Below are 12,745 nucleotides of genomic sequence, written 5' to 3'. Positions count from 1 at the left end.
GTAGTGTCTAAGGTTGAAAGATTTTTCTTCTGCTGAGGAACCATCCTGATGTCAAGAAGTGAAGAGGCTGCATTTTGATGCCAAATTTCTCTGCTCAGACTATAGAAACTGTTGTCATTGTGAAGATACTGCACAGGTACAGCTGTCATACACAGGATATGGAAGCCAGGTGCATTAGAGGGGATAAGACCCCATAATCTGGAAACTTAAACCAGATTAAATATCGTCAAGATTTTAGTCTGTGTTAGAAAAGAGGTTGCCTAGTCATTGAGGATCTGCTGGAGTTTCTCAGCCTGCGTGAGGAGAGCAAGAAAGACCTGAAGAGATTCAAGTCGTTTTTTCTCCTTATTTTAACCTAGGGGCATATCCAATTAATTAATAACAGCTCTGACACACATAACCTGTTCCTAATGTGACAACAGAGATCCCACTGCCTCTTCCAATTAGTGAACAGTTAATCACCAGGGCTTTTTTATATCAAAACTAAATCTCCTTTCTCCAAGTAAGCTGTCTGATACTTGAACTACCCATGGGGAAGGAAAAAAAATTATCTATGTCTTTTTTTTTTTTTTTTTTTTTGTAGAACAGCTTTTATGACTCAGAAGACTGAATGTCATCTCTAGACTAAACAAATGGAATTCTTTTAGCCTTTTCTCATAGATCAAGTATCCTAGACCTTTGCCTGTTCCCCTTGCTCTCTCACACCCTCCTGCCAAAGAATCTTCCTGTCCCTCAAAGTGCAGTGCCCAGTGCTTGTACACAGGGCTGATTTAAAGGCTCACCAGTACTTAGTGCCTGTTCCTTATGTGAAGCCCCTGTCATTACATTCCACAGCTGGATTTACCTGTTTGGATTTTTTTGTTGTTGTTGTTTGCAATGTCCTGAAGTTGCAGACTTTATTGTGGTCTACCTAAGCTGCTGACCACTTTTTCCAAGTCTTGCTGCCTCGCCAGTAATTTTCTCCCCATGTGCTGGATTTTTCCTTGCTGGTTGTTATGGTTTGTGCTTGTAAGTTGTGATTACACTGATTTAAAACCATTTATTAAGTGTGGCTTTGAATTTTTTCCTGAAGTTCAGTCTGTAAATTGGATGCTCTGTTCCATTGGCCAGAGTTGTCATTTAATTTGATACAAGTCTCATGGTAGCTTTCAAAACTGAACAACTGTCTCACAAAACTTTGGAGACCTCTTGTCTTGGAGAGCATCTTTTTCTTATCCTGTTGTGTTAGGTAACTATCTCATAGTAATTGTATGTAGGTTGCATTTTTCTCATTTGGTTACGAGAATGACACAACTTACAATATGCCCTAATGAACCAGAATTTTTTCAGAGCTCTATCTAATGCATTGTTTATGAACATGAAGATATTTGCAGGTTTTTTTCAGGATGATGTACTACAGCCATAAAAAAGGCATTGTTCTTCTTCTGCCGTCCTTCAGTTAGTCTGGCTATAGCTCTAGGAGGGCTAGGACTGTGTGACTGACTGCTTGTGAGATGGGATGGTTTAAAGATTCCAAGGCCTGCCTGAAAGGCAGTTAGAGTTGCAAGGACAGGTAGCTTTCAACTGGCAGATTTCAAGATGTGCAGGTGTTGATCTTTATTGCTGTGTGGGGTGGAAACCCTGTGGAGCACACTCTTTTCTTAGCTGGTCAGGACACAATGCCCACAGGTTCTGCAAAATGAGCACAAGTTGTGCCTCAGAAAGTCCCTTACTAAGTTTGCTCTAATCTGTGCTTTCTTGAGCCAGTCCTCCTTATTTCAAGCTATAGGATAGATATTGAATAGGCTTCTCATCATGTAACACTGGTGGGAATGCAGTGCAGCCTTATCTCTTAGAGCAGAAGGAAAATAGCAGGGGAAGCATGTGTTCCTGGATAGCTGAAGTTTAATGAGCCACTTGGAATAATGCATTTTTGAAAATTATAACCCACCTGTTAAGCCTTTGCATTGTACTTGTTCAGCACTGGAACATGTAGTAACATCTGCTTCCTCTGTAGCCTATGCCTTGAGAAATGGAATTGAGTGCGTACCAAGGTAAAGCAAAGATTGCTCAACTGGTACAGTGTGGGAACACCTGCAAGGTTTGTTTTTCTTTTACCTTCACGTTAGCCAGAAAACTCTGGAGGGACCATGATCGCAGACAGAACAGGGTGGAGTGGGTATCAGTACTGATGACTAACAGAGGTGTGGAGAGATTTATGCTATGCCCATGAGCCATATTTGCTCAGCTGTTATTGTGCTTCTAAACACAGAAGGGGTTGTTTCTCTCCCTCCACCCACAGCCCTGCTCAGGGGACAGGCAGTAAGGGCCTATTCACTGCATTGCTTTGCTAGTCCTGCCAACACTTGTGCATGTGCATACTTAAGGCTTTTCGAATGGTCTTTCTGAGGAGGAAAGGATGCAGGTTTGGGCTGCTGATGTAACCTGTGCTGAACTTGCTTTCTGCCCACAGCTTTTGTAAGCTCCATTCTGGGATGAGGTACCTGTTCTCCTGGAGTGGACATGAGTCCTGTTCACTTTAGAGTTTCCGTATACAATCTAAAAGCAGCTTTAAGCTGATGTACATGCTGTGATAGAATAACCAGTTCAAAGCTCTTGTTCTGTGCCACAGCAGTGTAAAGGCACATGAGAAACTGACCCTGTCTGAATTAAGGTCCCCTGGGAGACAGGCAAACACTTTTTCTCACTGAAAGGAAAACTGAGGCACAAAGACACTTAGTCCTCATGTTTGGGTTGGCACAGAAGGTCAGTAGGAACTTGGCACTAGATATCCATGCTGCTCCCCTTTGTTCTGTGCTGCACTAATGCCTCACTGAGAGGAAAGTTGGGAGTTGAACAAAAAAAAAAATTTGGGGCAGATGTGTTTGTGTTTTTTTAAATGTTATTTTAAATGTTATTTTGAAGTGGGGTCCCTGTTGCAGCACTAACAATGGGGATTGGTCAAGAATTCTTCAGTAAAAGACCTTTTCCTCCCCTTGTGATGAATGCTTGTTCATTAAAACTTTTTGAAGCTTTTTGTAGGAATTCCATGGGAAAAGCTTTTCTGGTCCAGACAGAATTTCTGGTCAAAAGAAATGAGAGAGAGGAAGAGAAGGAAATCTGCCCTGCCTGGTACAGCCTGTCGCTCTGGGTTTAGGCTATTCACAGGGGTTCATTGGGGCTGAGCAGAAGCATAGAGGGAGGTTAGACCCTCTCTTTTGCTTAATTTGGAAGAAAGAATCCTGTCTCTTAAGGGTGTAGGAATCTCTCCAAGGTGGTTGGTTTTGGTGCCGCAGTCTCCTTCTTTTAAGAAGAAAAGATTTGGGTGCAGAAGAGCAATGTTCAAAAAATAATCTTCTGTGGTTGGATGGCAGATGTTCCTTATGTCCCACCCTAATCATCCACAGCCACGGTGAATGATGCTTGGTGCTTTGGGTCTGGTAGCAATGAGAGTTCTGTGTCAGGAGAGCAGCTGGGGGGAGGCTGGCTCATCCCCAGTGGCTGCACATAGCCCTGCAAGATGAGCATGAGAACTGTGAAGCACAAGCCTTTGGCTAGATGCTACTAGACATCCTCTCTTCTCAGCTTTGTAGGGTAAACAAGCACCCCATCTCTTTAATAACGATATAGTTTATTAAACAGTCAGACGAGTCCCTTACCTCGTCCATCATTTTTATTTTTATTGTGCAGGCAGTAGATGTATGTTTGAATGTGTGTACTTAAGGGACCAGGAATGAGAGACCTTTTTATGAATCTGACCATGTATTCCTCAGAAGGCCATTACTAGGGGGAAATTGTTGCATGAATAATGTGCAACTACAGATGTCCAAGCCCTGTTTTCCTGCCATAGCTCATGGCTTCAGAGACACTACTTTAAAAATATGTTTTAATGAGTGTTAGAAGCAGTCAAGGGTAAGAAGGAATAAACAGTTAGCATTTTAGAGCTGAGCAGTTGAGGTAAAATGGATATTTCTGCCAATGACTCTTCTCTTTGGGTGTGCATACAGTCCCTATTGTTTTTTTCTGTAATTTGTTTTTTTGTAATCTAGATTTGTTGCATGAAGGTTTCACTCCCCAACAACAGCAAGTTGGCAAGTGTTACTTGGTTTCTTTGCTGATGGTTAAGTCAAAGCAGAGATGGCAGACAACAGTAGAATGTGACAATGCCTTTAAAATAGATAAATAAATGGGTATAATATTATTATTTTTTCTAGGAAGACTGTTTGTGCCCCACTGACTTGCTGTCTTAAATGTTCAGTTTAGGGAAAGAAGGAAAACCTTTCTTTCTGTGCCTGCAACTCCCATTAACAAGGAATAGGCTTTTAAGTACCCTACATTTATAATAAATATATGCTAGTTTCTAAGATGACAGCTTAATTTCGTACCTGGCATTAAACTTTCTAGCTTGGCCATAGGCTTTCACTATTCTCCATTAACCTGGCCTTGGCAACAACAGCAAAGTTTCCAGTAAGCAGTTTGACTGGAACAGGAGGACTTCAGTGTCCTGGAGCTGGGATAGCATTTGATGGTCCCTTTGTTACCCGTGAGACCATCTTTCAGGGTGACACTGCATGCAGTTCATGCCAAGTCCCATACTAGCGAAGCTGATGGTATGGATTTCCCAGCTGATTTTGCTGGCTTTTGAATACCTAACTGTTAATATTGGTGTTTATTTTTTAAGGGAATTAAGTGCTGTTAGAGTGGTAGCTTGGAGAAAAGAGTCTCTTTGGGGACTAGTGCTAGTTAATGCATTCTGCTTACTAGACAGATGTCACTGAAGGAAATTTCCACAAGGCTGTTGTCAGAGTCAATGTGTTTGCTATTCTGATCTCTAGCTCAGGGAAGGCATGGTGAATCTGGAAGGAGTTCAGAGAAGAATCGTACCATGTAGGACTCTTCAGCATGTAAAAGAGACAAAGCAGGAATCTGTAAAGCAGGGAGGAACTTCCACAGCAGCTACTTCTAGATGTATACTAGGAATGAGTAAAGTATCATCTCCCTGATGTTTCAGTTGTACCGCTGTCATTGCTAATGATGGGCTACTGAATGCTGGTGACAATGGCAGAGCTTGCATCATTACATCTATGTGATATCAACTGAACAAAGCCTGTAAGATTTGTTTCACTCAGCCTTTAAACACCCCTCGAACAGAAACAACTACCAATTAGTTATGTATTCTGGTAGTAAATGTGACTATTCAGTTCCCACAAATTTCTGTTAATATGTGCAGAGAATTTTCTCCATTTTTTCATGGCATAGCACGAATGTGTAACTATGTAGATTTTTTTCTGTGTAATTTGCATACCTAACTGCAAATGTTTGTAAAATAAGATACTAATTCATTAAAGACATTTATTATTTTTTTCTCTTGATTTCAATAAAAGTGGCATATTTCTTTGTTCTGACACACAAAGAAAACACAATTTATTTTTTTCAGGGTAATTTTTACTGAGAGTTTTGCAAGACTCAAAGGACTTGAGAAATCTTGGTTTGACTTTGTGCACTCAGGAAAGCTTTTGGGATTTAGATAGAAAAATTCCTGGAATGTAGTCCTCTTTAGCAGAAGTTTTTCTTCCTTTTGCTTATAATATAATGATGATAGAGAATTTTGCCCCTGCTTTTTTTGCTTCCCCCAAGCTGCCTGAGTGATTTACCTCACCTGATGGTCAAGGTGTGAATTGCTGTCGGCAGACTGTGGGTAAGTGGGGCCCGTTTGATGTAAGTGGTTTGTTAGGGAGCCTGCAGGCCTCTGGCTCAGTGCCTTCTCTGTCCACGTACGTCTTGGGAACAGTCTTTCTTTTTTTTGGTCAGATGTGAAATCTGTCAGCAAAGTGAAGTCAGCTTAAATATCAGCTGAAGCTTGAGTTCCCTTTCAGTTTTTGTTGACTTAATCCCCTCCTGCTCCTTCCCAGTAAAGTTTCTCTCTGCTTGAGTCAGATTTACCAACACTTAAAAGTTTTTATTCTGTGTTTCTATTGTGTGGGCTTGTGTGTGGCAAAATTCAGGTGCCTTTCACATTCCCAGTCTTGACAGTGATCTGAAATGCTGAGGAGAGTGAGACTTTTTGGGGTCTCTGAGACTCAGCTGCTACAGTTCAGTTAGAAACCAGTAAAAATGCTTCTGGTACCCAGGCATGCTGTACTCAGGTGGTGCTGTGCAGACCTGCTGGAGTCTCTTGTATCTGCTGGTACCAAGCTGTGAATCGGCACCCTTTCTGTTCCCCAGATATGGAACAAAACTTACTCTCTACAGCATAATGTATCCCGGAAATACAAGATACAGCTGATGGCATACCAACAGGCAGGCAAAATACAAGGAACCTGAGCACGTGTTAGTTGTGTGCTGAGCCAGTCCTGGGAGCAGGATACTGAGGTTGTGCCGTGTCTGCTGGCTGATGATGCAAACATCTACAGATTTGGAATGAACCTATGGTGTCATTGCTGGTCAGTGGAAGCATTTTATGTATTGAAAGGTGGAGGTGGCTCTTGGCTGTGGCAAGGAATTACAGGTCTTGTGGCCTGGTTATAAGAATAAAATTAAAAACACAGTAAACTGCAGGGGAGAGGAAGGCTAGGGGAGAAGAGGACAGCTGTTCTGCTGCTGTTTTTCATCACTCTCCTAAGGATAAAAATTAGGAATGAGATTGTTGTCTTTTCTTACCCTAGACTTAGATGTATTTTCAGCTGTCTTGACTGCTTGCTTTTCCTCACTGTGATACCTTCAGTAGTTTGCAAAGTTGAAATAATTTTTCTACTTGTCAAAGGGCCAGAATACTTGGAGACCTATAATTGAGAATTTCTGGCTGTTGAGCCAAATAAGTCTTATCATCCTGCAGGTTCTCTGTGCTTCTCTTCCCCCTTAGATGGCTGGTCCATGTGAGAGGCAGCAGCCTGGCACTGTCCATGCACCCGTCACTCCTTTGCGGGCAGTGCTAGAACTCTGTGTGCCAGGTTGGCTGCAGAAGCCACTTCTGCGCTTCCTCCTGTTTTGTGGTGCATGCCACTTTTGTTCTCTTTGTTCTCTATTTTGGGAATAGCCTTTTCTGTGTAATAGGTTATTAAGGGACAGGGCCTTACCCTCAGTAGAAAGGAGTGTTGGATGTCCTTTGTTTTCCAGGTGAGGACAACAGTGGAAAGTGCTGGAGAAGTGATGGCAGTGTGGGTGGAATGGGATATCCCATTCTGTTCCCTGCTGAGGTGTGTGCTGTCTGCACTGGATTAGGCCATGTTAAAACATAACCTGCTCTTCTTGGGATCATGTTGGAGAGGTGCTGTTGAGAGGGAGGAGTGTTTTGCAGTCTGGAGAAAGAGACAGAGGGGCAGGGCAAGGTGTTTGCCTTCTTTATTTAACTGGAAAATACAAGTCACAGTTTAGGATCTCTCAGTTTGCAAAAACCTAATCTGGGAAATGCTTACCTCATGGCTGCATTAACAGTGAATTATTGTTACTTGACAGTTCATTTCCAAAGCCCAGGTGATCAAGAAGAATTTTCCCTGCTGTTACTGGCATCCTGAGCACCCGGCAGTCAGTGTCTGTAGTCCAGTCTGTTGTGTCACAGCTAAATGTAGGAGAAAGCTCTCAGCCCAGAAGTCCCAGAGTCCCTGAGGATGTAGACATACTGATGGTGGGTGAGAAGGAAACAAACACAAAGGGCTTGTGATGTGAAGGGTACCCATATCCTGCTGACCTGAGGAAAGTGATCTTGATTTGATTCTTTTTCCATGCCCTCCAATCTCCCTTCTGTCTTCCAGAAAAAGTTCATTCCTGTGACCAGGAGAGGCAGAGTGCCTTGGAGGAGGCCAGGCAGAACCCCCGGGAGGGTATCGTCATCCCCGAGTGTGCTCCTGGAGGACTCTACAAACCAGTGCAATGCCACCAGTCAACTGGGTACTGCTGGTGTGTCCTGGTGGACACAGGACGGCCCCTGCCTGGTACTTCCACTCGGTGAGAGCTATAGGCAGGCCTGGGGAGGTGCCTGGCTGGAGAAGATGAGACGTAAAAAAATACAGCTGCAATATGAGATCAATTCCTCTCTCTAGAGCAGTCAGCTCTACACTGCCTTCCCTAGAGCAAGCAATGCTGTATGTGATGTTCCCCGTTGAGTGTTACTATGCAGCTCCCTCTCTATAGTGGTTGGTGGACATTAACTACTGTCCTTGCTTTCCTCTGTGTTAAGTATTCATGCAAAGCAGCCTTTTTTTGTTCTGGCTTGCAGCTTTTGTGAGGTAGGAGGAATGGGGGCTTTGCTTAACAATAAAGATTATGGGCAAGAGCAGTGAAAAGACAAGTGTCTTTGTTGCATTATCATCTGCTTTATACTTCCATGTTGCAGCCACTTGAATCCTGACCAGCAGGGATTTAGAAGACCGCTTGTTGTGCATGGGTAGATTTTTAAACCAGTGATAGATTTTTTTTTTTCCCCCCCAGTTACCTTCTATCTTGAAACTAGTGAGGAATCTTTTCTTACTTGGAGTTTGGAAACAAATTGTGAGTCTGGCAAGTTGTAGAAACAGGCCAGTAAGAGCTGGGACTTAAATCCAGCTAGATACAGTGATTCTGCAGAGCATTGACAACTTTGAAAAAAAATCTCTGCCTATGCCCACAAGAATTGGAAGAGGGCCTTGTGCTGTTTGTGAGTTTCAGTTGATAGCTGGTACTGGACTTCGAAGTATGTTCTTCCTTCTCTTTCCACTTCTGCTGCTGTTCCTGACTGTTCATAAACAGTCAGATGCTTGAGAATGGTATTTCTTCTGGAGGTTTATTGGTTTCCTCTACAGTAAGCAGACAAGGCACAACCCTTTGACCCTGAGATTAGCTCACTTGGTCAAAGCGTGGTGCTAATAATGCCCTGGATGTGGGTTTGATCCCTATATAGGCCACTTACTTAAGAGTTGGAGTCAATGATCATTGTTGGTCCCTTTCAGAACAGTCTGTGATTAGTGATCATGTGAAGAAACTAAACCTGTGTTACATAGTTTAGCTTCTGCTGTTCTCCTTTTTCAGGTATGAGACCCCAGTGTGTGAAAGCGATGCCAGATCGAAGAGCACAGAGATTGATGATCCCTTCAAAGACAGAGAACTTCCAGGTTAGAGGAACAAGATCCTGTCTTTGCCTTCTTACCTTGTCTCACCTTGGGACTCTCAAAGGGCCAAGAATATTGTTGAAGAGGTGGGGGATTTTCCTCACAGTGCATGCTTTACCCTGGGGTTTATTCTGGGGTTTTTTTTTTTAAGATCACCTCCAGTTTCAGCAGTGAACTGGAAAAGGCTGGGAGTGTCCTGGGGTAGCTGTTTATTGCTTATCTGCCCTTTGAAAACATTTCTGGGATTAGAATTTTCAGGAGAGAAACCAGGATGCCTGGAGATACCCTGGGGGAAGAATGGGCTCAACACTGAATGTTCCTTAAAGCCTGACCAGGACAAGATCCTTTCCATTTAGCAGGGCTTTTCAGCAGCTTGATGCTCCCTGAGTCACAGAAGAGGACAATTGTCAGTGGACTGACTTGCTCCCTTACACTGACTGCATGGACCAGACAGGACAGCACTCACGGTGTACTAAGGTCCCTTACCTAATGGTGGCTTCTCACTTAGCTGGACTTTATTCCTCATTTTCTGGCTGGGGCACGTTTTATTTCCCACTGCTCCTTGCTTTATATTCTGCTTTTCCCTCTTAACAGAGTGACAAGCATAACTTGCTGTTTGCCTACCTTTTTTCTGCTAGGAACACATGCTAGGCATTGGTGTTGGTGCAGCTCTTAAAAATGCTATCCCACCTGCCTGTGCTCTGTTTTTTCCTTCTGTCTCCCTTCTGAGAAGCAGAGTGAGGGGCCTTCACTGACAGGTCAACCATTACTCTCCTGGGTGGGGACTGCTTGAAAACAGAAGCTACAGTGGGTCCCTTTGCACCATGAGGGAGTGGTGGATGCCAGTAATTCTGCAGAAATAGCTGGTAACTCTGGATCAGCTTACCATTCTATGGCTAGCATAAAGTGAGTTGTTCCTGAGCAGGTTAGCAAAGGAAATGAGATTTGTTCTGGATCTGCCTTGTGTGTCTCCTTATTCTCCTCCTGCTGGCTCCTGACTTCAGACCCCAGACCTTTCTGCTTAGCAACTCTGCCCTCAGCAGGGCTCTCTTCTATGCAGCTCCTCATTTTCACAAGCCATGTAAAAATTTCCTATTGCCTCCCTTTCACATTCAAAGGAAATCGACCAATTGCTTCAAATATTATGTTGTGGGGTAGGGGGAAGGAAGCCAGCTAAATGGATTACATTAAGGCTCATTTCCATAGGAAATCACACTAAAATAGAATAACCTTACTTCCTTGATTCCCCATCCTCCTCTTCCATTGCTTTACTGCCTATCCATGCACGTCTCCCCTGCCTCTCCAGAAATCCTCTGAGAAATTCCTTTGCTCTTTGGCTTTTTCTTTGAGACTATTTCTGATCTCAAGAAGACAGACTGATTTTGTTTCCCTCCTCCCTTCCCTTCTCCACTGAAGCCAGACAAGGGGACAGGAACTGCTTGATGCAGAAGAGGAGACAGGATACTCTCTCTAGCTTAGTGGTCTGGTCCCAATATCGGATTCCGGGGGATCTGCTCTCTCTGCTCAAGCCAGTTTTCTGTGCCTGTGTAAACTTCAAGCTCCATGTTTGGCTGCATTGGTTGGTATGATTGTTGCCCAGAGAAGTTTTGAATGCCCCATCCCTGGGGAGTGCTCAAGGCCAGGCTGGATGGGATCCTGAGCAGCCTGATCTAGTGAATGGCATCCCTGCCCATTGCAGGAGGGTTGGAACTATTAGATGATCTTTAAGGTCCCTTTTAAGCCTAGCCATGTTCTATGATTCTGTGATTCCTAGCACTGAAAATACCCATCTATGGAGAGATGGGGAGATGGAGGATCTGATCTTGGTTTGTCTGCCTGAGAAATGCTGTGCTGCATGAACTTTTTATGCAGTCTTGAGGTTTGTTTAATTAGCTGCTCTTCTATGCAAAATTTACTGATGAGCCAGAACTGCAGGGGGTGAGAGAGAATGTTTCTTTTATTTTTTTTTTCTGTTCTTATTTCTTAGCAGAACCGAATGTCAAGAAAAATTCCTGCTTTAATTTGAGACTGATTGTATCATTTGCACTTAGCTCTGTCAGGGGCACCCTTTACTTTTATTCCTCTTGTAGAGGTTTGCCCATTCCTTAGACCCTCAGTGCTGCAGGCAGTGCACTTCTTGGCCTGTGTGAAGAGACCCTGCAGAGGCCCAGGTGGGAAAGACATAAGTTCAGATTCTTGCACACCTACACATAATCTCTTCACAACCTGTCATGACTGTGGCCAAAAGTAAAAAAGAAAGAAGGAAGGAAAATGTTGCTTGTACATAGCAAATGGCAAACTGCTAATTCCTGCAGATGGTGAGATGCTGAGAGCCCAGGGAGATGACTTCTAGCAAATAGTTTTTCAGCCTTTTCATTACCTCAACAAAAAGCTCCTTTAACTGAGTGGTCTACTCTGGCTGCAATAGCAGCTTACCCATTACAATGCTGACATTTTCTGGACCATATGCCAAACAAGTGCTGAGGGGTGTGCATGTGTATAGTGTACATAATACAGAGACAGGCTAGGGACTGTTGGTTAGCTATTGCAGAGGACAGAGCCTGTAATACTGCAAACGAGGGACTTTTGTCAGATCAATTTGCAAGCTGCTTTCAGCTGTCAAGGGATTACAGTAAGTTTCTGGTGCTCTGTTTGTGGTACGTGTTCTTATTTTCTTGTTCAAGAAAAGCAGAAAGTGTTGACATTGCTCTGTGTTGCTGTGGGAGGCTGTTTGCTGATGTCTGCTGCCTAATCAGCTGAATAATTGGTAGTGCATGGTGGTTTGGGGAAAGAGGTGAAGGATGGTGGTGATGGCTTCTCTGTCACATCAACAGAAGGCAATCGGATGGGAGGTGACGGGTTTTGGACAACAGTTTTGAAGGTGGTCTGTTGAAGTTAAGCATGCCTGTTTCTTGGTTCCTTGTTCCTTAGCTTGTTCCAGGCTAGAACAGTTGTTACCATGTTTACGGGGTAGTAAATGAAGCTTACTTTAAGCAGCCAGGAAACAGCATAGATTGCCTTTTAAAGGTGAGGAGATGGAGAGCTTCACTGTAACAGTCTGGCTCTGTTTAGGGTAGGAGGCTCTGTCAGTCTGTGGTTATGATGGTGGGGAGCTAGACGGCCTCAGCACTAAGTAATGGAAATGGTTTCCAAGTTCATCTTCAACCCACTTTGTCCTGCTTAAGCCAGCAGTGACTGGGGGTGACTACCACATGCCGACTTCAGTTTGACGTATTTCCTACGTAGCGTGATCATGCGAACAATGAATTATTGTGGTAGGTGCTGGCAGGCAATGCTTTCTGTGCCTGAAGAGGAGAATGCAAGCAGCAGACCTTGCCTTGTGCTCTGGGGTACTTTAATCTGTCAATTAGGGCCTTGGAACAGCCACATTTGCCTCAGAAGATGATCCAGGAGTTAATGAATTGTTTTGTAAACTTCTCTGCAAGTGTCACCATGGGAACTCCCGTCTGCCAGGCACTTCCAGCACATCCCTGTGGTTTTGCTGGTAGAGAACTGGGTGAGACCTTAAAGCCAACCACACAGTCTTCCTGCCAGATATTGTTGATGACCCTGCATGTGCCTGGACAAAAGCTGCAGGACAAATTGCCACACAGAGAAACCCACTGAGGGATTCTTCTGCCTTTCCTTAGGGACTATGTTGATGGTTGTTGCCGTCTTAAAAA

The 12,745-nt window shown here is 43.7% G+C and overlaps 1 protein-coding gene across 6 annotated transcripts in view; it reads left to right on the top strand.

Annotated features, from left to right (window-relative positions):
- The window catches only part of SMOC1 (SPARC related modular calcium binding 1), a 131,882-nt gene that overhangs the window by 95,960 nt on the left and 23,177 nt on the right, over window positions 1-12,745 (top strand). For all 6 annotated transcript variants that reach the window (XM_042048207.1, XM_042048204.1, XM_042048206.1 and 3 more), the window contains 2 exons: window positions 7,731-7,923; window positions 8,983-9,065. In XM_042048207.1, the coding sequence (XP_041904141.1) occupies window positions 7,731-7,923; window positions 8,983-9,065 (276 nt within the window). The remainder of the gene's footprint in view (window positions 1-7,730; window positions 7,924-8,982; window positions 9,066-12,745) is intronic.

This window comes from Corvus kubaryi, unplaced genomic scaffold (genome assembly GCF_017639235.1).
Source record: "Corvus kubaryi isolate FWS band 111438036 unplaced genomic scaffold, C.kubaryi_AGA036_p1.0 66, whole genome shotgun sequence".
In the NCBI taxonomy this organism is placed as follows: Eukaryota; Metazoa; Chordata; class Aves; order Passeriformes; family Corvidae; genus Corvus; species Corvus kubaryi.
The sequence above is the reverse complement of the archived record's forward strand: the minus strand, read 5'-3'. Positions and strand labels throughout refer to the sequence as shown.